Source organism: Podarcis erhardii (genome assembly GCF_964252035.2).
Source record: "Podarcis erhardii genome assembly, chromosome: 17".
In the NCBI taxonomy this organism is placed as follows: Eukaryota; Metazoa; Chordata; class Lepidosauria; order Squamata; family Lacertidae; genus Podarcis; species Podarcis erhardii.
Window position 1 is genome coordinate 32,187,707 of NC_138515.1, and position 25,296 is coordinate 32,213,002.

The window sequence follows — 25,296 nt, forward strand, 5'->3', positions numbered from 1 at the left end:
CAGTTGAAAATGTTGGATTCCATGGAGGGGATGGGGGGGGGGAGGTCTCGAGATTCAGAGAAATCTCTTTATATGGAACTGTATTTGGTTCTAAATTTACATTTGCAAAATCAAATAAAAACGATAAATTAATGCAAAAATGCAAAAGAATCCGAGAAACAGGCGCTAGGACCTTGCAGGGCGCTCGGGGAGTGCCTCGGAACAAGCCGGCAAGTGGGCGGCTTCTTTCTGCCGGCAGAGAGAAGGGGAAGGGAAAACCAGCTCCGCTCCGTGCCAGACTAGTGTCGGGGGCAGCAGCGACGAGGCTAGGGGCGCGGCGCGCGCGAGGAACCGGCTTTTCAAGCCCCGCTCGCCGGCGATGTGGCAACTGCCTCCCCGGGCCCGGCATATCCAGGGCGCACCCCAGGCTCCTCCGGGCAGGAGGGCAGCGGGGGCGTCGTAGCCACTCTCGCCCGGAAAAGCAGCGCGCCCCGAGCGCGGCGCCAACAAACCGGCCAGCGCAGGCAGCGCGCAACATGGATGCGGAGAGCGCCAGCAGCTACAACAGCAGCAGCAACAACAACAACAACCAGCCAGGGAGCCTCCTGCCCGGGACTTCTTCGGAGAAGATCGTCGCCGAGTCGTACAAGGTCTACAAGCGGCGATGGCTGCTGCTGGGCGTAGTCTGCCTGCTCAATTGCTCCAATGCCATGGTGCGTAAAGAGCGCGCGCGGCTGTCTTTTCTTTTCGCTCGTCTCCAACTTGCCAGATTGCGCACGGGATTCCTTTGGCTGGCCGCTTTCCCCCCATCGAAGCAGCCCTTCGATTGGCCCGGCTTGGAGCTGCAGGGATTTCGGGAGCCGAGAGGGAAATTTGAACGATCTGGCCACCCAAAGTTTAAAAAATGCCTTCGAAGTGGCTGGAGGTTGCTTCCGAAGCGGAGAGGTGGCGGCGCGGCCGGATGTTCTGGGTTGTTAGCAAGCCTGACGGATGAGTCAAAGCGCCTGTCACTGGAAGCTTGCGTTTTAAATCGTTGCCTTTCTGGCTTCCGAGGCGCCGGACAGAAAGTCTCGCCGCCCCATGTTATGGCTTAGAATCATGGAATTGGAAAGGGACCCGGAGGATCATCTAGTCCAACCCCCTGCAAAGCAGGAATATGTAGCTGTCCCATTTGTTGTTGTTTAGTCGTTTAGTCGTGTCCGCCTCTTCGTGACCCCCTGGACCAGAGCACGCCAGGCACTCCTATCTTCCACTGCCTCCCGCAGTTTGGTCAAACTCATGCTGGTAGCTTCGAGAACACTGTCCCACCATCTCGTCCTCTGTCGTCCCCTTCTCCTTGTGCCCTCCATCTTTCCCAACATCAGGGTCTTTTCCAGGGAGTCTTCTCTTCTCATGAGGTGGCCAAAGTCTTGGAGCCTCAGCTTCACGATCTGTCCTTCCAGTGAGCACTCAGGGCTGATTTGCTTAAGAATGGATAGGTTTGATCTTCTTGCAGTCCATGGGACTCTCAAGAGTCTCCTCCAGCACCAGAATTCAAAAGCATCGATTCTTTGGTGATCAACCTTCTTTATGCTCCAGCTGTCCCATACCGGGATCCAACCTGCAACCTTCGTGTTATCAGCACCATGCTCTATCCAGCTGAGCTATGCATGATCCGCACAACATCCCTGCGAGGTAGATTAGGATTGGAGAGATAGACGGACCGGCCTGTTAGGGATTTTTATTTTTGGAAATATTTTTGTTTGATTTTGCAAATATAAAGGTATAACAGTACAACCATACATATCCACATTTATAGATTCCTCCGAATCTCTGGACTTCCCACCTTCCCCTTCATGGGTCCTATTATTAAACCTTTTCTACTGCATCCTTCCCAATATTCTATATTGAATATAACTCCATTGTTTCCATTGTACTTGCTACCTTACAAGAGTTATTGCAGTCCTGCTAATGTTTTCATCAGTTTACAGTGGTCTCCAAGATAAATTATAAATTTTCCCCATTCTTTGTTAAAGTTTTGGTCTTCATGGTTCCTGAACTTTCCGGTCAGTTTTGCCATTTCTGCATAGTCCAACAATTTAATTTGACAGTCTTCTCTGGTAGGGACTTTATCTTCTTTCCATCTCTGGGCTAATAGCATCTATGCTGCTGTCGCTGCATGCATAAAAAGTCTTTTCTGCTCCCTTGGAATATCAGCACCTACAATTCCTAATAAAAAAGCCTCTGGTTTTTTTTATATATATATAAAAGTTAATTTAAACATTTTTTTCATCTCATTACATATCATTTCCCCGAATGCTTTTATTACCTGGTCTGGTAGGGATTTTAATGGGGGTGTCTGTGGTACAATGCTCAAATCCAGCCATTCTCCACCTCGGGTTCCCAGATGTTGTTTGGCTACAACTCCCATTACTCCCAGACCATTTGTTAGTCTTACATTATGCAGTTGTGGCTTCCCCCAAATAAGCCTGGGAACTGTAGTTTGTTGAAGGTGCTGAGGGTTGTTAAGATAGCACAGAGCTACAGTTCCCAGCACCTTTGTCAAACTACACTTCCCAGGATTCCTTGGGGGAAGCAATGACTATTAAATGGATTGTGTACATGGGACCTCCCAGTTTTCTCAAAGCTCTGGGGACCGGATGTTCGAAGCTGCATTTTAAATCCTGAGTTAACCCTTCCTAGGCTGTGGTCGCAGTCTGACCGAACCAGAGAATCATAAACTTTTATAGGTGGAATGGATACCAAGGGTCACCTAGTCCAACCCTCTGCAATGCAGGAATCTCAGCTAGATCATACCTGACAGATGACCACCCAACCTTTGCTTAGTAGCCTCCAAGGAAGAAGAGTCCACCACCTCTCATGGGACTCTGTTTCGGTGGAAGTGTAATCCAAAGGTTAACAATCCAGAGCCTCTGAACATGCGCAGAGTGCTGCTTCCTCCCTTACACCAAAGCCCCGAGACGAGCTCAAGCTCCGACTCCTCTCAATTTGCAAATTTGTCCCATTTGCCTTTAGACAGAGTCAGCAGGGACTAAATTAAAAGGTGCGTCTTGTTTGCTTCATTCGTTCGTTGATTTATTGGAGCGCCAAGGAGCAAAATGGGTGTGAATCAGGATTCGGAATGTGCAAGTGTTGAATTCCTTTGCTGCAGCACCTTTCAGAGCTTGGAATGTTCAAGTTTGGGGAGGAAATGATTTCAATCAGGTCTCTGCTGCTGTGGGAAACATATTGCTTAGCCAGATGGTCCAACGAAAATATTGGCTCCAGTTGCAGAGCGACAATATTTGAGATGGGGGTCATTTTATGACTGTTCCAGGGGTTGAAAGGCCCCTTTCTTAGGACAAAAGGCAAAAAGGTTTGGAGCTTTTTGGTTGAGAGCTGAGGCAGCATGGCTAAGGTTCAGTGCAGATGGGAGTGGTAGCCCAGCAACAAATTCTCTTGGTGCAATGAGCGGGTTTTGTTTTCCCCTCTCATTAAACTGGAACATGGAGTTACGTAAGGAATCTGGTTGTCAGATCCAGGACCAAGAAAAGGAAGTACCTATTTCTGCAAAGAGTAATTAATCCGTGGAACTCCCTGCCACAAGATTTTTATGGGAAGTATCAGGCTCACACCCTTGCCATTCATTTCCTTCATATGTATGTTAGAAAAACATGGGGAGGCCAATGTGGAGGCAAGCGATCCAAATACGACGGACCTTGGGGCTGATCCAGTAAAGACGTTCAGATGTTTCTTCAAACATGGAAGTGGCCCCACCAGAACATAAGAGATTCTTGAACGAACTGGATAAGATGACAGGAAGGATTCGAAACCTGCAGGACCAGAGATTCACAGAAGATTGGAATAAATATGCGAACTATTTGAAGAGCAACTGTAATCAACAAATTACGCTAGTAGGACTACAAGAAGTTTGGTAAGGAGGAATATATGAAATATTGCAAAGAAGATAGAGAGACATTAGTTATGATATTTAAAAGTACAGTGGTACCTCTGGTTACGTACTTAATTCATTCCAGAGGTCCGTACTTAACCTGAAACTGTTCTTAACCTGAAGCACCACTTTAGCTAATGGGGCCTCCCACTGCTGCCGCCCAGCCGCCCCGTGATTTCTGTTCTCATCTTGAAGCAAAGTTCTTAAGCCGAGGTACTATTTCTGGGTTAGCGGAGTCTGTAACCTGAAGCATATGTAACCTGAAGCGTATTGTCAGGGAACTGACATCGGAGCCAGAAGTGGAGGCAGGGCTCCAAAGCGATGCCGGAGAAGGGCCAAGCAGGGAGAGAGGGAACTCATCGGCTGGGGAAGGAAATCAGCGTAACACCAGGGATAAAGGGGGGCGGTTAGGGGAATCGGCGAGGGGGCTCCAGGACTCTTCGCTGGAGACCAGCAGGGAGAGCACGGGTCCTCCTCTGCCCACGCCCACCCTGCGCAGAAGACTTCCGCGCAGGGAAAGTAGGCGGAGACTTGGCGTCAAAGAGCTTCTGTGCTGGAAGAAGTTTAAGAAACGCCCACTGACGGATTCTGCTAGCGACTGAACAGCCACAAAGTGAAGGGCTGTCCAGTCAGGAAAGGTTTAACCAGGCTACCTAGCCAGGAGTGGTGGCAACTTACGCACGAGCAACCCCCATACATTCATTACACGTATGTAACCTGAAGTGTATGTAACCCGAGGTACCACTGTAATAGTGAAAGTAATAAATGTAAATTAAGTGGAAAAGATTGGAAAATTTTCAGATGTGATTGGCAGAAGTAAAAAAAAAAAGTATATAAGATATAAAAGTATGTTTTATAATTGTCCAAAATGATATGTTAAAATTTATATATATAGAGAGAGAGAGAGAGATTCTTGAACGAGGTGATCCATTTTCTACTGAAGAAACCCAAAGAGTGGAGCCACTGACCAGGATGAGTGGGCTTGGACTGTCTTGGGTGATGGTCAGAGACATGAGGAGCAAGCATACGTCAAGCTAAGGCCTTCAGAGAACTGGCTTGAAGTTCTCACCCCCGAGTCACTGCCTCACCACACAGAATCTGCAGGGAAAGGAACATTGCTGGTCCTGGCAATGCCAGCTCAGACCTGCCTGGCGTCCCATCAAAGCGATCTCTGCTGTCAATCTTGGAAATATGACTTTGTCTTCTCACATACCATGGGCGGAAAGGCTTGCCCAGGTTGAAAAAGGCCACAGTTGCTTGCTAGACCAACAAACAGAGAGTCCGACTCAGGAACTTGCCCCTACAACAAATCTCTTTGTCTTGATTCTGTGTCCCACAACACTGACAACAAAGTTAAAAAGATAAGTAACTGTACAACCTTTGAAGCCATCTGAAGGCAGCCCTGTATAGGGAAGTTTTATTATGTTTTTGTATATGCTGGAAGAAGAAGAGTTTGGATTTGATATCCCGCCTTTCACTCCCTTTAAGGAGTCTCAAAGCGGCTAACAATCTCCTTTTCCCTTCCTCCCCCACAACAAACACTCTGTGAGGTGAGTGGGGCTGAGAGACTTCAAAAAAGTGTGACTGGCCCAAGGTCACCCAGCAGCTGCATGTGGAGGAGTGGGGAATCGAACCCAGTTCCCCAGATTACGAGACTACCGCTCTTAACCACTACACCATGCTGGCTCTACCCAAAGTGGCTGGGGCAACAATAAAAATATTTTATTTTATTTTATTTTATTTTATTTTATTTTATTTTATTTTATTTTATTTTATTTTATTTTATTTTATTTTATTTTATTTTATTTTATTTTATTTTATTTTATTTTATTTTATTTTATTTTATTTTATTTTATTTTATTTTATTTTATTTTATTTTATTTTATTTTATTTTATTTTATTTTATTTTATTTTATTTTATTTTATTTTATTTTATTTTATTACCTGCACATTTTCCAGCAGCAGAGATGCTACCATCTGCCAGCCAGGCCTTGCTGACATTAGAGACCCGACAGATCAGAAGCTGGGTGCCAGGGACGCACCCCAGATGGACGCAAACCAGACACCATGCAAGGCAGCGCTCAAAAGGAAGAGACAGTCTTTTCCATCAGTATTATTTAAAGTGGAGTCCGAAGTGGGCAGAGCAAGGAAGGAAAAAGTTGCCTTTGGTGCAGGAGGCAAGTTTCTATGCCATTCTCTGACCTCCTTCCAGGAACGCAAGAAGCGTTTTTTTGAGTGTTCCAGGACACATTACAGCCCAGGAGACTGCAAAGCAGTGAGCAGGATGACCTCTGGGTCCAGGGAGAGAGGAAGGCATTTCAACGTCTGATTCACTGCTGGAGGAGCAGACTTTACCCCTGGAAGTAATCACACAGAGAGACTCTGAGTTTGGAAAATAAAAACACTAGGTTTGTTAAAGATAATATATATATTCAGTAGGAAAGATCCTCGTTCTATCTCAGGTGGAGATGCAAAGAACAATTCTTGCTCTTTGTTTTTGTAATTTATGTATGCAACAAGATTTATATACAGTGGTACCTCAGGTTAAGAACTTAATTCATTCCGGAGGTCTGTTCTTAACCTGAAACTGTTCTTAACCTGAAGCACCACTTTAGCTAATGGGGCCTCCTGCTGCCGCTGCACCGCCAAAGCATGATTTCTATTCTCATCCTGAAGCAAAGTTCTTAACCTGAGGTACTATTTCTGGGTTAGCGGAGTGTGTAACCTGAAGTGTCTGTAACCTGAAGTGTCTGTAACCTGAGGTACCACTGTACAGTAAGTGGCTTACTCAAAATAATACAAAATATTCTCAAGGAATTACCAATATACCGTATTTTTCGCTCTAGAAGATGCACCAGACCATAAGACGCACCTAGTTTTTGGAGGAGGAAAACAAGAAAAAAAATATTCTGAATCTCAGAAGCCAGAACAGCAAGAGGGATCGCTGCGCAGTGAAAGCAGCAATCCCTCTTGCTGTTCTGGCTTCTGGGATAGCTGTGCAGCCTGCATTCGCTCCATAAAATGCACACACATTTCCCCTTACTTTTTAGGAGGGAAAAAGTGAGTCTTATAGAGCAAAAAATACGGTAAGCCATAGGTTTAAAAGAAGATCCTCGTGCTAGCTCTCTACTTCTCCAACTAGCTCGGTTTTTGTTTGTTTTTTAACAAATTGAGGCCAAGAGAACACCAACGACTTCTAGAGATGAATGGGTTGTACCTGCCATGAATGGCTCCTATGTTAATTCTTTCTTCATTTATGCTTCCCATAGTACCATGACACGCTAGCAGCTATCTCTAGCACCGCCCAGCCTTTCCCCTTGCTGTGCAAACAACAGCACATGTGAAAGCTTATGTCGCAATAAATCTGTTTTTAAGGGACCACAAGACTCTTTGCTGAAGGTTGCTACAGCAGAGTAAAAGCAAGGTAAAGTTGTCGGACAAACCACAGAGCCTCTTGGGCTTGCCGATCGGAAGGTTGGCGGTTCAAATCCCCGTGATGGAGTGAGCTCCTGTTGCTCGGTCCCAGCTCTTGCCAACTTAGCAATTCAAGAACATACCAAAGCAAGTAGATAAATAGGTACCATTGTGGCGGGAAGGTAAACAGTGTTTCTGTGTGCTCTGGTTTCCATCACAGTGTTTCATTGCGCCAGAAGCAGTTTACTCATGCTGACCACATGACTCGAAAAGCTGTCTGTGGACAAACACTGGCTCTCTTGGCCTGAAAGTGAGATGAGTGCCACAACCCCAGAGTCGCCTTTGACTGGACTTAACCATCCAGGGGTCCTTTACCCTCTGGAGTTAGCAGTTGACGTCATCAAAGCACTGTCGAAAGTCAGTCTCCATCCTTAGAAATTCTCCAAACTCTGTACAGTGGTACCTCGGGTTACAGACGCTTCAGGTTACATACACTTCAAGTTACATACTCCGCTAACCCAGAAATAGTACCTTGGGTTAAGAACTTTGCTTCAGGATGAGAACAGAAATTGTGCTCTGGCAGCACGGCGGCAGCAGAAGGCCCCATTAGCTAATGCGGTGCTTCAGGTTAAGATCAGTTTCAGGTTAAGAACGGACCTCCAGAATGAATTAAGTTCTTAACCCGAGGTACCACTGTACTTCCTGCCTGTGTTGGTTGGCTGGTCGAGGGATATGTCTGCTGAGAAACAGAGTGTTTGTTTGAGCTCAGAGTGGTGGAGCCGTGGAGAAGCAGTAATGAAAAGGCAACAATGACAATGAGAAGTTCAGATTATGAAAGAGCAGGCCCAACAAACACGCCGAGCGATGATTAGAGGTGTTCCAAACTGGCTTCTTTCCAGGATATCAGTCAGGGCCGCCCGGCCCATGAAGTGAGGTGAGGCAGTCGCCTCAGGCGGCAGATCTGGCCTCCATCTCAGGCACCTGCTACTGCTGTCTCTTCTCCAGCTTCCTCTTAGTCTCCTGCCACCTCCGTCGCACGTTGCGGAAGGAAGAGGTTGCGTAGGAAAAGAATGTAGGGCTGTGGGGCTACAGAGGACGAGATGGTGCTGGTTGTGGGGCAGGGGCTGCAACGAAGGAGGTGGGAGCAGCATCTTCTGTTTTGCCTCAGGCGGCAAACCTTCCTGACCCTGATACTGGTCGTGTTTCAATGAGAACAGCAGACTTGATCTGTGGCAGAGTTCTTAGTCTTTATTGCCTGCCGAGTTACTTCTGTTCCTTATTACCTTTAGTCATACGTACTCCAAAAATTGTGTTACACTCTGGACTACTTTATTCATGGCTTAATTGCTTAATTGGACAATTAACCTATTCGCTACACTTAACCTCTCCTTTGTTTTCATTGTGACCCAGAAAATGCTAAAGTTTCTGTAAGCAAAAGGAGTTGTCCGGGTTTGTTTCCAGTTAAACCAATCTGCTTTCTGTTATGTTGCAAACAACCAGTGATACAAGGTGCACTAAACAACAGGATTGATGTGGACTAGTGACCATATTGCACATTGACATGCATCACTTGATGACCCTCAACTCAATGTGTGGGCCAACTCTGTTAAAATCAGTGAGGTGACAAAAATGAACGGGTGCCTGTAGCAGCTACTCATTTTGACAGCTACTGCAGGCATCTGTTCAGAGCCTTCTTCCAGCTCTCCTGAGGCCACCGTTTTTCTCCCACACATCCAGGCTAATTCAGACAGAACGGAACAAGGCAGTCAGTGCATCATCCAGGGTACAACCCTCCCACACTACAAAGGATGGGGAGGGGCTCCTAGGAGCGCAAAACTGTGAGGGAGAACCACCAAGACGCTTGTGGGTCTTTAACGGTGGTTTGGATCCAGCATCTTAGAACAAGGATGAGGGATGTCAGGCCAGAGGTCTGAATCTGGTCCTCAGGGACTCTCCCCACGTATCACACACCCTGGACACTGCTTTTACAGTCCCTTTTCTGCACTGCCCTTGATAGTTTTCTCCTGGCTGAAATGTGTCCTCGCACTCCAATAATGTTGCTTGTTTGCCTGGATAGAGACTAGAGAGGAGCATGTGTGTGTCTGTAGAAACAGGCCTATTGCACAAAGGTAAAATAAAATTAAAAAATTAAATGCTCTCATCCTTTTTTGCCTCTGGCCTTGCCCACACCTAGCATGGGTTGCCCAGAAGTGCATGTGACCCTCTGGCTATAAAAGGTTTCCCATCTCTAATAACAGAAGATGGCTATTGTTTTTGCATGCTGCTTTTTGTGTGCATGTGCACTCATTTATTAATGTGCTATATGAAAAACCTGTTCCTTTTCCCTTATGGGGTACCCAAGAGCCCATATAGAGTCCTTTTGTAGGTTCTCTATCGGTAGGAGAAAATAACAGAGGCCAACCAGAGAATATTGAGAAGCAAAGCAGCTAGTAAGCCTGATCTTTATTAACTGTTGCAACAGGGTGCTCACAACCACACGCTGGAGGCAGGAGGGACCCCAAACAATGGTGTGCAAGCCCTTATATAGACATTTTGAAATTGCCCACCCTGGAGCCCAAGACCACCCCCCAAAACATCATACATACATCACAGAAGGGGCGGTCTACAAGAGAATCCTATCTGACATGAAACCTGTTGATGGGTTCTTACCCGGCTAGCCTGGCTATTCTTTTGTGATGATAAATACAGTGGTACCTCGGGTTAAGTACTTAATTCGTTCCGGAGGTCCGTTCTTAACCTGAAACTGTTCTTACTCTGAAGCACCACTTTAGCTAATGGGGCCTCCTGCTGCTGCTGTGCCGCCGGAGTACAATTTCTGTTCTCATCCTGAAGCAAAGTTCTTCACCCAAGGTACTATTTCTGGGTTAGCGGAGTCTGTAACCTGAAGCGTATGTAACCCGAGGTACCACTGTACTTAATTCCTGAGTCCAGGTCACAGGCTCGCCCTATTCATATCTTAAATGTGCCCTTGAGGCAGGATTTGTGAGCAAAGAGACAATGAGGAGGTTTTTCTCATCTCCTCCCTCCTTGCAGAGAAACATTTGAGGTCAATTTGGGAGAGACAAAATGGTTTCAGAACTTTTTTCCTATACAGTGGTACCTCGGGTTACATATGCTTCAGGTTACAGACTCGGCTAACCCAGAAATAGTGCTTCAGGTTAAGAACTTTGCTTCAGGACGAGAACAGAAATCGGCGGCGCAGCAGCAGCAGGAGGCCCCATTAGCTAAAGTGGTGCTTCAGGTTAAGAACAGTTTCAGGTTAAGAACGGACCTCCGGAACGAATTAAGTACTTAACCCGAGGTACCACTGTACTGCTTCAGACATGCAGTTTATATATTTATGTATGTGTTTGCTTGGTACATTTATTTTGTATCTTAGATGTTATAATTCTCATAACAATGCATATTCTGCATCTTCAGCTCTGCATATTCTTTCCCCACCTCTGCACATTGCTTACCTGCTCCTGAGTTCTGCGTCCTTCACTCTGGGATTACCATATTCCACTTGTAATTAGCTTGGCAGGCTCTGCCAATTTGTGGGAGAACCTCTTTGATAGTGTTACGGCTTCATTAGTTTCATTTCCTGAGGCAATTTCAGTTCAGAGTTCTTTGCTCTTGACAATTTGACAAGCGAGGATGTCTCTTCAAGAAGGGCTGGAAGCTGACCTTGAATGTAACATTGCAGGTGTTCTTTGCAATTTTGCAAAATATACTTGTTTACCACAGAAAAGGTTGATGTGAACTCTTTTAATTTAACTTCCTAGTTTTCAAATGACTGAAGATTTTGACAGATTTTTCTGAGCACTTAGGGTCAAAAGAAAGTACGTGATTTCTTCGTTCTGTGAACCGCCCTGAGGCCTCTGGGTATAGGGCGGTATATAAATTCAATTAATAATAATAATAATAATTTAAAACAACTGTTGAGATACTTCATTCCAAATCCACTAGACAAGAGTGTTTTCTTCTATCTGTGGGTTGTTTTTGTGTACAGTGCTTAGGAATGCAAATGCTTAGGCTGTTTGCGAATGCATTAAAAAGTAAATAAATCAAATACCAAATACTTCAGTTCCCTGCGTGGGTTTCAACTAAGGACTCCCACTAGCAGAATGGGGTTTCCCCCCTGCACCCCCCCAAATGGCTTGGAGGGTCAAGAGAACCCCAGAATAGTTTGCCTCTCAAATAACAGCATTCTGTGCCCATTTGGAAGTTTTGCAGGTTCATTGGCCTTCCATACGGTTTTGTTTCTGCTTTTTTAAAAAAAGGTTTTGCCGTACTTACGCTAACTTGCAGGTTCTCCTGAACGTTCTGATTGTTGCTGTTGTTTAGTCGTTTAGTCGTGTCCACTTCTTGGTGACCCCCTGGACCAGAGCATGCCAGGCACTCCTGTCTTCCACTGCCTCCCGCAGTTTGGTCAAACTCATGCTGGTAGCTTCGAGAACACTATCCAACCATCTCGTCCTCTGTCATCCCCTTCTCCTTGTGCCCTCCATCTTTCCCAGCACCAGGGTCTTTTCCAGGGAGTCTTCTCTTCTCATGAGGTGGCCAAAGTATTGGAGCCTCAGCTTCAGGATCTGTCCTTCCAGTGAGCACTCAGGGCCGATTTCCTTCAGAATGGAGAGGTTTGATCTTCTTGCAGTCCATGGGACTCTCAGGAGTCTCCTCCAGCACCAGAATTCAAAAGCATCAATTCTTCGGTGATCAGCCTTCTTTATGGTCCAGCTTTCACTTCCATACATCAGTAATGGGAAAACCATAGCTTTAGCTATACTAACGTTCTGATACTATCCTCTAATTTGGTAATGATTTTGCTCTTAGCATATGATGCTTTGCTTCCTTGCTCAGTTTTGCGAAGAGACGACCAAATGCCCCGTTTGCAGATTTTTCTAGTAATCAAAGGTGTCTTAGAATAAATGTGTACCGAATTTCATGGGGGGAGGGGAGGACGTAACCATTTTCATTCTCCCTTTTTCTGAGTCATCATGTGGGACTTACGTGACACCTGCCTGTGGAAATATGCCCGTATGGCAGAGCACACGAGAAAAATGGAAAAGCAGGATGCAGATGGATGGGTAGATAGATCCATATAAATAAATAATTTGCCTTTTGCCTAGAGATGTGTCTTGCATCAGTCTCCTGAGCCCCAGCCAAACACTAATTTGAGATTGCATTAATTGCCTGGAGCCTTCCCAGCTAAAATACAAATCCACTCGGAACATTGAGCTGCTTATTGTTCTAAATGGTTTACCTGGATTTATCTTTTGTTCTTCAGCAGGATGCTTTAAGTCACCTTCAGGTTTAGCAACATGTGGTGACATTGCCCCGCTCTGTAAGATCTTAAAGGAAATCGTGCCTGGCCCTGCGCAATCCAGGCTTCCTGTCTCTCTACCTCAGGGGTCAGCAAACCTTTTCAGCAGGGGGCTGGTCCCCTGTCCCTCAGACCTTGTGGGGGGCCAGACTATTTTTTGGGGGGGGGGAGAACAAATTCCTATGCCCTACAAATAACCCAGAGATGCATTTTAAATAAAAGGACACATTCTACTCATGTAAAATCACGCTGATTCCCAGAGTGTCCACAGGCCGGATTTAGAAGGCGATTGGGCCGGATCCGGCCCCCGGGCCTTAGTTTGCCTACCCATGAGCTAGCTGATTGTGTCTAGACAGTGCTACTCACAGATGGTGCCCCAAACATAACTACCTGCAGGTTTTGTGTCGTTACTCTATAACCTCTTCCCTCCTCCATCTGCAGCTATGGTTGACGTTTGCTCCAGTGGCTGATAAAACAGCAGAACGGTTTCACACCTCCATGGATATGGTCAACTGGCTGTCCCTTGTGTACCTCGTGATATCCGTTCCAGTCGGGCTCATAGCAATATGGATTCTGGACACCGTCGGGCTGAAATGTGCCGTAAGTTGAAATGGAGACTAGCGCGAAGCTCAGTTAGAAGATCACAAATGGTCAACAGGCTTCTGCTCGGCCCTGCTCAGGGGCTTCTTTATTTATTCATTCATTCATTCATACATACATACATACATACACCACCCATCTGGCTGGGTTTCCCCAGCCACTCTGGGCGGCTCCCAACAGAATATTAAAAAGACGACCAGTCATTAAAAACTTCCCTAAACAGGGCTGCCTTCAGATGTCTTCTAAAAGTCAGATAGTTGTTTATTTCTTTGACATCTGATGGGAGGGCCAACCTTGGGGTTGGGCAGGTTGGCCCTCGCCAAGGGGTGCAGACCCAGGGACACAAAAAATGCGCCTCTCACCGGTGGTTAGGAGTGGCCAGAAGCCCACCCGCCTGTTTGCTCACTCCCCGGGCTGGCTCCTCTGCTGCAGTCTCCTCTGACAAGGGCTTTTTTTCAGCCGGAACTCCCAGGAACTCAATTCCGGCACCTCTCGGGGAGCCAGTGTGGTGTAGTGGTTAAGAGCCGTGGACTCGTAATCTGGTGAACCGGGTTTGCGTCTCCACTCCTCCACATGCAGCTGCTGGGTGACCTTGGGCCAGTCACACTTCTCTGAAGTCTCTCAGCCCCACTCACCTCACAGAGTGTTTGTTGTGGGGCAGGAAGGGAAAGGAGAATGTTAGCCGCTTTGAGACTCCTTAGGGTAGTGATAAAGCGGGATATCAAATCCAAACTCTTCTTCTTAGGTGGGTGCCATTGCCATTATAAGAGAACAAGGGAGGCGTTCACAGTGAATTCTGGCACCTCTTTTTCTAGAAAAATAGCACTCGGTGCAAGGGATCTCCTGAGCTCCTTACCAAGGGTGCAAGGGACTGAAGAAATGAACCTATGCTGTGAATTCTTGTTGTAGACCAGTATGAGGTAAGCAGCACATAAGCGGCACACAAAACACTACCAAATCATTCTATGTTCTAAATCTTATATTAATAATCCAAAAATTGAGAGAACAAGGTACAAGATCTACTACAAAAGCCACAAACAGAAAACTCATTCAAATTGTGTCCAAAAGGAAGATTCAGTCTTTAAAGTTCCTTTAGCCAGGCTCAGTCCATATGTTACATTCCTTCTTGGCTTAAGCTACAATATTTAATTTCTTTCTTCAGGAAATTCTCCCTCAAGATTTTGGTGTTTTTACATACATTCAACTTCATATGCTAAGTTCTTTCTTGACTTAAGCATTTATTCATTTACTAAGCTTTTTATTTTTATTTTATTTTTATTCGCTTAGCCTGGCTAAGATTTAGAACGTAGAATGATTTGGTAGTGTTTTGTGTGCCGCTTATGTGCTGCTTACTTCATACTGGTCTACAAGGGTGCAAGGGAGCCTAGGTACGACTGCCCCTGCTGCTGACGTCTTGCAGAAGACACAATCACACAAGGGGACAGGGTGTGATTTAGAGTTGGGGAACTACAGGCTTGGGGGCCAAATCCAGCCTTCCAGGTCTCTCTCAGGCTCTTGCAGCTCTAGCCCTACTTCTCACCTTCCCTCGAGTGTTTTTGCCTGGCTGGAATGTGCCCTTGTACTCCGATATTGCCTTTTGCTAGCCCAGGCAGAGAGGGCTTTGTGTCTGTGTAGAAACTAGCTAGTTGCACAAAGGTGGATTTTCTCTCTGTTCCCACTCCCACGGCTTCTGGCCAGTGTTCAAGATTAACCAGGTGCCAGGTATGTTCCGTACCTGACTTTCAACCACTTGTGACTAAGTAAAGGTGCCTAGGAGTCAGGATTGTGCCCGACATCTCCACCATCTGGGGATCATTGGTACAAAGCCCTCTAGCACTTTCCCAAAGGCCAGCTAGTGAACTGGATGAAGTTTGAACTGAAGGATGCCCAGGTACACAATTCAGGTCTTTCAGCCGCTGTGCTACTACCCTCACTCTCAACGCACTCCCAGCCTTATAGCCATCTGCCTGTTGGAAAAGAAATGTAGGGAAATGAAATACCGTATTTTTCGCTCTATAGGATGCACTCGACCATAGGACGCACCTTGTTTTAGAGGGAGAGAACAAGTAAAAAAAATTCTCCCCCTCTCTGCTCAGCACCCCTTCAGCGAAGCGGCAGGAGAAACGGAGCCCCTTCCATTTCTCCTCCCGCTTGGCTGAAGGGGCGCTGCGCAGCTCGCCCTCTCTGCTGAAGCCAGGAGAGTCTTGCTCTCCTGGCTTCAGCAAAAGGAACCCAAAGTCTCCTTGGCTTCAGCGATAGCAACCCGAAGCCTCCGGAGCGCAGTGCGAGTTCCCGCTGTGCTCCGGAGGCTTCAGGCGGCTATCCCTGAAGCCTGGAGAGCGAAAGGGGACGGTGCGCACCGACCCCCTCGCTCTCCAGGCTTGAGCGAAAGCAACGCGAAGCTTCCAGAGCGTGGGGGGAGCACTCCCTCTGTGCTTTGGAGGCTTCGCGTTGCTATTGCTGAAGCCAAGGAGCCTGCATTCGCTCCATAGGACACACACACATTTCCCCTTAATTTTTGGAGGGGAAAATATGCATCTTATAGACCGAAAAATACGGTAGTTCTGGAATTTCAATTGTTGAAATTTATTCCGTTCTCATGGATGGCTGCTTGAAATCAGTGTTGGTGACATGGTTTCTTCTACTGCAGGTGATACTCTGCGCCTGGCTGAACATGATGGGAAGTGTAATTCGAATTTTCAGCATCCTCGATTTCCTGGATCTGGGCTCCCTCAACTTTGTGTACCTGCTTGTGGGACAGTGCCTCTGCGGCACAGCACAGCCGCTCATCATTTTTTCACCCACCAAACTGGCAGCTTTATGGTTCCCAGAACACCAAAGGGCCACAGCCAATATGATTGCCTCCATGTGTAAGTAACTGGGCCAGGGCAGGTCGAGCCAGAATCAGTATTAAATGCTCAGACCACACTGCCCTGATAGTCAGTCTCGCCACCAAATTCTGCACCGGCTGCAGTTTCCGAACCGTCTCCAAAGGCAGCCCCACATATAATGTATTGCAGTAGTCCAACCCACAGGTTACCATGGCGTAGACAACCGAAGTTAGGCTGTCCTTGCCCAGACTGTGGCAGAGCTGGCCCTCCCGCTGAAGCTGATGGAAGGTACTCTGTGGCAACATGGCCACTTGAACTTCAAATCAACAGTAATGGATTCAGAAGTGCCCCCCAGCTCCTCACCTGCTCCCTCAGAGGACTGGGACCTCCTTGACGGGAATAGCAGTCAGCCTGGAAACATATGACTGCGTGGAACCATTCAAAAAAGGAGAAAGCAATACAGTCAAACCTCGGTTGTTGAACGTAATCCGTTCCAGAAGCCCGTTCGGCTTCTGAAATGTTCTACAACTGAGGCGCGGCTTCTGATTGGCTGCAAGAGCTTCCTGCACTCAAGCGGAAGCCGCGTCGGATGTTCGGCTTCCGAAAAACGTTCAAAAACTGGAGCATTTACTTCTGGGTTTTCGGCATTCAGGAGCCAAAACGTTCCAAAAAGGAGCCGTTCAGGAGCTGAGGTTTGACTGTATCTCCCACATAGAAAATTTGCATGTCAGGAAGGAAGCTGGGCCAGAATTCTTCCCCCATCATCCTAGTTTTCTGTGTGAATGGATTTTTTTTCTATGGAAAGTCATTCCCCCACGTGCTATCTGAAGTGGTACAGTTCGGAAACGTCTTCACCTGCGAATTATTAGTGTCTTTAAGGGGTCTTGAAGAAGAGGGCCCAAAATACCTGGTATCACCTTAGGGATATCTTTGGAGGAGCAGCCCTCAAATCACACATCTGAGAAGCCCCCCAACGAAAGGGGTTCCAAAGCAGGTCCTGAGTTCTAATCCTGTACAGGCGTGTGGCCTCTCCTTTTGCTTTCCAGTCAGCTGGCTTGCTTTTTAAATGCTCGGCATTATATTTCAGCTGCTTCGGAGGGAGAAGTCACATATTTCTCTCTCTCTCTCTTTAATTTCCATTTAGCCAATCCCTTGGGCATTCTCATCGCTAACTTGCTGTCACCTGCGCTTGTACAGGGAGGAAAAGATATCCCTTTAATGGTAAATGAAAGCTAATCAATTTTAGTATTCTGCACCGCTTACATATCCTTGGCAGATGAGTTAAACCATTTCTCTTCTTCCTCCTCCTGCTTTCTGCAGCTTGGAGTGTACGCAGGGCCTGCTGTCTTCGCCTGTGCCTTAGCCACATTGGGCGTTCGTGACAAGGTCCCACCAACCCCACCATCAGCAAGCGCTAGCCACTCCAATTCGCCATCATTCTTCAGGGGCTTGAAGATGGTATGTTGCAAGCAAAGCAGAATTATTAACTCAGATAAAGGTACAACGAATGCTATGTGCCTCTATAGGACAGAAAGAAAGAAACTGTTGTGTCATATTAGATCAGTGTTTCCCAGTCCTTTTCTGACCATGGTCCACTTCCGATCTTGTTTCCTTTCATGGGCGTAGCCAAGGAGGCAGCTGTCCCCCAAATAAGTAAAAATCAATACAGTGGTACCTCTAAATGCGGACAGGATCCGTTCCGGAGCCCCGTTCGCATCTAGAAGCAAACGTAGCCCGTGTCTGCGCATGCGCAGGTCACGTTTTGGCGCTTCTGTGCATGCACGTGATGTCAGTTTGAGCGTCTGCGCATGCGCAAGCGGCGAAACCCGGACGCAACGCGCTCCGTTACTTCCGGGTTGCCGCAGAGCGCAACTTGAACGCTCTCATCCTGAAGCATATTCAACCCGAGGTATGACTGTACAAATCTGAGGTTCTGCCCCCCTAACAAAATTCCTGGCTATGCCTATGCCCGGCCCCATCCATCAGCAGGGGGGCGGTCCACTGTCCCTCAGACCTTGTGGTGGACCAGACTATATTTTTGTGGGGAATCAACAAATTCCTATGCCCCACAAATAACCCAGAGACGCATTCTAAATAAAAGGACACATTCTACTCATGTAAAAACACACTGATTCCCGGACAGTCTACGGGCCAGATTTAGAAGGCGATTCGGCCGGATCCAGTCCTCGGGCCTTAGTTTGCCTACCCAGTCTCTATCCCAAGCTATCTGAACGTATCTCTCGTTTGACAAAAGTCTAAGGTTTCCAGCAAACCTGTCAGTTACACTGGAAAACAAGTTGCAAGTTTTAGCAGACTCTGTATAAATGTGTATACCAGCTTGCTGGTGAACGATCTGCTGTTTTCCCCCCTGACAACTCGTGCCTTGTCTTCCGTTTTTAGCTCCTGCGAAATACATCTTACATCATCCTGGCCCTTTCCTTCGCGACAGGGATAGCAATATTCACCTGCTTCAGTGCTCTGTTGGAACAGATCCTGTGTGTCAATGGATATTCAAATGTAAGTTGCTCCAGATTTCATCTGTGGCTTTTTGTTGTCATGCAAGCTCAAGGGAGGGCAGGTGGAGACGGGCGATCGAGAAGACAATCTGGGAGGGGACTGCAGGAATTCAGCTTCAGCCTATCACAGGGAGAAGCGGGGAGATGTGCAGAGACCGCGGCAGCTGGGGTGGGGCGTTTTTTTGTGAAACTCTGCAGGGAGGTTTTCACCAGCACTGCCTCCCCTACCTGGATACTCCAGCCATTGAGCCTGGATGTTAAGCAGATGTTGTCCCACTGAACTGTAGTCCTTCCACAATAGGAATAGAAGACTCTGCCTTAGACCAAGCCAGATTAACTCTGCATTGTCTGCACACTGACTGGTAACTGCTGTCCAGGTTTCAGGCAGAGGACATTCCCAGCCATTCCTGGAGATGCCAGGGAGTGAACATTGGGTTCACAGAATCACAGCTTTGTAGAGTTGGAAGGGACCCCGGGGGGTCATCTAGTCTAACCCCCTGCAATGCAGGAATCTTTCACCCAGTGCTTAGGGGTACTCTCATTTTGACTCAAGAAAATCACCATTTTCTAGTTCAAATTGGGAACAATAAATACAGTAAATGGACAAAAGTACTAAGTAAATGGACAAAATGTAATAAGTGATCCGGGGAGATCCTTTGGTTCAAATAAATACAGGATCTGCCTGGTACTGTGAGTTCGGGTGGGGAGGGGAATTGCCTTCATTTCTAGCCTTCAGTATGCTATCATTACAAATATTGGTAATTCAGCTTCTTTGAAAAAATACAACTAAAACTAATGTTAGTTGGATAAATATCAAGCAAATAAAAAATGTAGCTTTATTTTCTGTGCTTTAAAATGAAGCAATTTGGATCCCTTCATTACAGAGACCCTGTGTAGCGCCATCTTGTCTGGTACGATATAATTAACAACCAGATCAGAAGACTCTTGATTGCTTTCCAGTGAAGGGAGACAGGGTGGGGCGAGGGAAATATGCTGCACCTTATTCTTAGGAGCCGTAATTACTGGGTTGACGCCAACTAAATCGCCATCAAAGTAGGCTCATTGAAATCTATGGCACTGCTATGGGTCTCCCAACAAAGTGGATCTGCTAGTGCAAGGTCTTTTGGCTGTGCGATGGCTTTTCCTTGCCTTCTCCTCTCCACTATGTGCATCTCCTCTATCTGCTTTCGGGGCTCCTCAACATTCTGGAGAAGGTTTGGGAAGGGTTTGGGGGGAGGAGCAGGATGGGAGTGGAAGTCCTTGCATAGTTGTGGAAGTCCTTGCAGTTGTGGATCTACTTTCTCCAACTCCACTCCCTGGTTTCAATGGGTTTGCTCTTCGCTGGAGTCTGCCATATCATCTAATCAATCCCTCATTTACAGTTCTTTGCAGGTCTGAGCGGCGCCTTGTTCATTGTGTCCGGACTCATCGGGGCTTTCTGCCTCGGGCTGTACGTTGACCGGACAAAGAAATTCACAGAAGCTACCAAGGTCTTTCTCTGTCTAGCTGCGCTGGCTAGCATTGGATTTGCAGTGGTAAATACCATTAACGTTAGGTCTCTTAAATTGACATTATTGGGGGCGCACCCCACGATGGAGCTGAATTGCTGAAAGTCGGCTCTGCAGCCTTGTCGGTACTCAATTTAGACTCTCTTCATGCAGGTGTCTCAGCTGAGAAACCAGACCTATGCTTTGGCAACCATCAGCTCACTCTTCGGGTTCTTTGGATTTGCTATCTATCCTGTCGCTATGGAACTAGCGGTCGAATGTTCATATCCCGTGGGGGAAGGATCCTCATCAGGGCTGATTTTTGTGATCAGGTAAGTAGTAGAATCAGGACACCCGATTTCTTCTGTACTATGCGCTGCGTAGTTGTAGTGGCAATATACAGATTCTTTCCAAAAGCTTGCCATGCCAAGGTTAAAGAAGAACTGGAGCAGGGAAGGGAAAACTCAGACCCAGGCGTCAGTTGCAGCTGTCCAGGTCTCTCTTGTGTGGCCCATGGGATTCTCCCCAAGCCACTGCCAGGAGCTGGAATTGGGCAGGCCAGCAATAAAACACCCAGTGTCAGTGAACTCTTTATTCACAGAAACCAAAACAATGCAGGCCTAGTGGTCAGAGCAACTCTTCCCAGTAGTCTTGCCCCAATGAGGCAGCTCCGCCTTCCCACCACTCTCTAAGGCTCCTCCCCTGCTTCCTAAAGCTCTGCCTTCTTGTCTCTCTTTGCTCCGCCCTCTTCATTCCTCTCTATGTACTGGGAGACCAGGGGGAGGGAGCTGGCTGCAGCAGGAGGGGGAGGCTCCCTGGCTTCTTCAGCAGCCTGCCTCATCTCGTGTCTCCTGGCCCCGCTCCTCTCCTGCCTCTGATTCTGAACTGCTCTCTGCCACAGCCTCTTCCTGCTCACTAAACCCTGTTGCCTCTTCAGCTTCCGACACCACCTTCTCCCAGTCTACTCCCTCAGACTGCTCGTTGTCATTGTACCACCACTCCCCTGGCTCTGAACCTTCTTCCCCTGGGGGTTCCCCAGTTGGGGTCTCCCACCGCTCGTCTGCATCCAGCCATTCCATGACATCACACTCTCTTCAGTCCTACGTTTGAGGGTTTATGCCTGGCTGAAATGTGCCTCTGAACTCTCATAATACCTCTTGGTTGCCTGAATAAAGGATGTGTGTGTGTAGAAATTAGCCAATGGTACAATTCCTTGTTCCACCTACTCTTGCCTCTGGCATGTGCTCCCCCAGGTGGTTGCCCAGATGACAATTTGGTCCCCGTTCTGCAAAAGGTTCCCCAATCCTGAACATCACTAATTACTTCCAAGTCAGGGAAGACGTGGCCACAGTCTTCAGATCTCTGAAGGTCTTTTCAGGCCAAAGGTGGAGCAGACTCCATCTCTGTTGCTCCAGAGGGCAGGACCAGAACCAGTGGGTGGAAATTGCAAGGAGACCGATTCTGGCTAAACATTAAGGAGAAACGTTCTAACAGTGGAACTGGCTGCCTTGGGAGGTGAGAGACTCACCTTCGCTGCAGAGGCCAGATAGCCATCTTTCAGGGATGCTGTGGTTGCATCCTGCATTGCAAATCGTGCCTTGTGCATTGTTTCCTCCAGGTTTCCCTCCACCTCCATGATTCTATGCTCTATGGGCTTATTGTGAGAGGGACTTCATGCGCATGCAGGTATTGGCGATTCTATGCCATTGAGACACCTTTTCCAGAGCGGCAGGGCTATATCAACAGGATGCTGGGCTTCCAATGGTTTCAACGCACAGATAACGCTGCAACACACGACCTCATTCAAGTAATGCCGGTTTCAAGAAAACAGACTGGTTAGATAGCAGTTGGGAAGGCGGCTGGGAAAGCTCCCTTTCCACAGGAGGCTGAATTAGCATTGGCTCCTTCAGAGCTAGCCGATTTCCAAATGTCCTCAGCACCTGTTCCTTTGCATGGCTGGCAAGTTTGCAGCGGCGTTTCCTGTGATGCAATTGCCCATATATGGGCAAGGGGAACCACATGGCAAGTACAGGATGTGAAGTGAGGAAAAGCTTCAGACAGCTTTCCTGTAGGGCCATCACTGGACTCAGAAATAGTAGAGGATGCCGGATGGGTAGGAGAATCGCCATAGCACGGTTGTATCTGGCTGGCTGGCATATCTCCTACCGAGACTTGATGGGGCATCTACTCAAAGTATACTGGCACCTCGGTTTTCGATCGTGTCGGAAGTTGAACGTTTCGGCTTTCGAACGCCGAAAACCAGGAAGTAACTGCTTTGGTTTTGGGAAGCCTTTTGGAAGCCGAACATGCCATGTGGCTTCCATTTTGAGTTTTTCGGACTTAAATGCTTCCCGAAATGCATGCTTCAGTTTTCAAATGTTTCAGAATTTGGTCTTCTGTAATCCACTTCTGGAATGGATTACATTCGAAAACTGAGATACCACTGTACACAGAGGGTGGCAATTCAGCCAAATCCTCCCCAGAGCCGAGCCACTGAAATTATTTAACTCATATTTTTTTTTAAAAAAAACAGGGCTCTCCATACATGGGGGAATCAGCTGCTCGAACCAAAGTTTAAGCTTCTAATCATTTCAAGGCTTTTCAGACTGCAGAAACAAAACATTGAAGTGGAACATTCTTGAATCCTCTGGTGTTGCCCCTTCTCTCAAAGAAGCGGGAATGGTTTTGAGCTCCTCTCTTGCGGTGCTCCTTCCCTTTATTCCTGCATGGCAGGGGGTTGGACTAGATGACCCGTGGGACCCTCCCAACACTACCACCCTATGATTCTAAGTCACACCCATTCCCTTCAGCGGGTCTAGTCTGTGCAGGACTAGCACGGAGTACCACCCAAAATGTCTGCTCTAGACATAAAAGTGAATCTTGACTGTTACAGACAGTATATCCACCCCACCCCACCCAGTGCACACAAAAAATAGCCAGTCTTGGACATGAGGTGTGTGTGTGTGTGTGATATAACCATGAAAAGGAGACCTGCGTGATGGATTGATTTTGTTTCCACAGCCAACTTCTAGGTGTTGTGCTCATGCTTTTGCTGCAAAGCCTAGCTGTGGAAAAGAAAGATGCTCCATTTTCTACTTGCACCTCAGCCATCGGCAAAGCACTAGACTGGTCTAGTAAGTTTTCGTTACGTATTTATTTTACGTATTATAAATATATCCTCTCTCTCTCACACACACCTGTGGCGGTTTCCTTCAGGTGTGAACATCAGCTGCAAGGGGGGCAGTTTGTTGAGGCACAGCAATGGCAGTAGAGGTCTCTTTCCCTGACCTGCTCCCATCCTTGCCTTGGTTTGGGTTCTGAGGTTCTGCAAATAAGGAGTCCCCCAGCTTCTTAGGTTGGAGGAACCTCCAGCCAAGGGCCTCTCTATCAGGCCCTCAAGACTCGCCCCTGGACACATACCCCAGCAGCCCTGCTTCACTATACTTGCTTTTGCCTGGCAAAAATGTGACCGTGAACTCTGATAATGTCTTTCCTGCCCAGATGGTAAGGAGAGTTTGTGTGCCAACTGCACAAGAGTAAATTCACATTTGTCACTCACCCACCAGATTGTCAACAAGGTCTCAGACCGAAGAGGGTTCCCCACCCTGGGTTTACACTGTGTGATTTTCTCGTGATTTTTGAGATGCAGTTATTTTAGTTGCTCTTAAGGTCTGATATGTATTTTGAGGCCCTCCTCTCTTTCCGTCTCTGCATAGCAGCAAGCGGGATTTTGTCTCGCAGCGCGGAGAGACTGCATTCTTCATCACATACAGGGACGCGGGTGGCGCTGTGGTCTGAACCACTGAGCCTCTTGGGCTTGCCGATCGGAAGGTCGGCAGTTTGAATCCCTGTGACAGAGTGAGCTCCCGTCCCATCTCCTGCCAACCCAGCAGTTGCAAGTAGATAAATAGGCACCACTGCGGCAGGAAGGTAAACAGTGTTTCCATGCACTCTGGCTCAGGACCCGGAAAAGCTGTCCGTGGACAAATGCTGCCTCCCTCGGCCTGAAAGCAGAGATGAGCGCCATGCCCCATAGTTGAATTTGACTGGACTTCCAGTCCAGGGGTCTGAATCATCCAGGGGTCCTTTACCTTTTCTTTTAAAAAAACCATTACAACTTTGCTAAAGTTCATTATGCCATTGTTTTTCTACTCAGTTACACATTTTCATCAAAGTGCATAATGGCTGATTTTAGTTGGCCATACATTCTAGTAGATTTAAGATTGAATTTTCAATATGAACGGAAATTAACGAATAAGTTTGGGTAGCTGGTCTATAGTTACTGATGCTGACCTACCTTACTGTGTAATCCTAGCAGTTACTCCCAGGTAAGTAGGCTCAGGATTGCAGCTGGCGTTCCTAAACTGATCTTGTAATTCTCATATATTTTTAAGCTGCTGGGTTTCATTCTCAATACATCTGTAGAAATGTCCTCTCTTTCTCATCACAGCTTCAATGCTAATGATGGCTGGAATCTGCAGCCTGGCTGCATGTTTCTTTGTGGCTGCCTTTCACACTAATTACAAGAGGATCTTTGCAGAAGTATCTCACGACTTCTCTGTCAACAAATCAGAAGAGGATGTTGCAGTAACGGCAGAAAAATGAACTGCTTCTAGTTGAAATCTGGACTAACCCAAGTGCCTCGAGAAAAGTTTAAGACTTTTGAGACCCCAAGTGCCACAGTTGCACAGTAAGTTATAAGTCTTTGGGAACTGACTGGAGCAAAAGATGATGATTATCTTAACAGGAAACTTCTCACAAGTACCACCCAAATTCCCTGCAGCAGTTGGAGAGTGTCTTTTTCAAGACAGAATGCAAGAGTCTACCCCCATTAAAAGACAATTTAATCCTTGGTGATGGTGCTGAAATGTGTAAGTGTCTGAGACTCACTAAGAGTGGCTATTTTGATTCTTCCAGTGTGTTACACTCCAAGGGCAATTCAATGGAATAAGCATATTTATACCAACCTGATTTCTGTGAAAAAAGGAGGGAATGCAAATGTTCTGCAACTCTTCATTTTCAGCATCTCCCATTGTTGGGCAACAGCATATTTCCTTTTGATGAAACTTTGTTTGAAAAGTGATCTATAAATGTTTAAATTAAATAAATTGTGTTTCTGACGGTGAGGATGTGAGTGGCATTGCTTATATAACAAAGAAAACATCAACCGTGCACAAGAAGGAAGTACCAGCAGACTCTGGAGAAATTTGCG

At 47.0% G+C, this 25,296-nt stretch overlaps 1 protein-coding gene across 2 annotated transcripts; it reads left to right on the plus strand.

Annotated features, from left to right (window-relative positions):
• The first annotated feature begins 233 nt into the window (after nt 1–233).
• SLC49A3 (solute carrier family 49 member 3) lies at nt 234–25,210 on the plus strand. 2 transcript variants are annotated; one of them, XM_081845310.1, is made up of 10 exons: nt 235–692; nt 13,092–13,250; nt 15,901–16,120; nt 17,226–17,302; nt 17,402–17,539; nt 18,482–18,598; nt 19,980–20,132; nt 20,259–20,416; nt 23,106–23,218; nt 24,535–25,210. In XM_081845310.1, the coding sequence occupies exons 1-10, from the start codon at nt 516–518 to the stop codon at nt 24,687–24,689; spliced, it is 1,467 nt and encodes a 488-aa protein (XP_081701436.1). In that variant the 5' UTR covers nt 235–515; the 3' UTR covers nt 24,690–25,210. The 2 variants fall into 2 exon arrangements, with proteins under 2 accessions (XP_081701437.1, XP_081701436.1); XM_081845311.1 differs by lacking the exons at nt 23,106–23,218; nt 24,535–25,210 and adding an exon at nt 21,338–22,602 and having other exon boundaries at nt 234–692.
• The last annotated feature ends 86 nt before the right edge of the window (nt 25,211–25,296 follow it).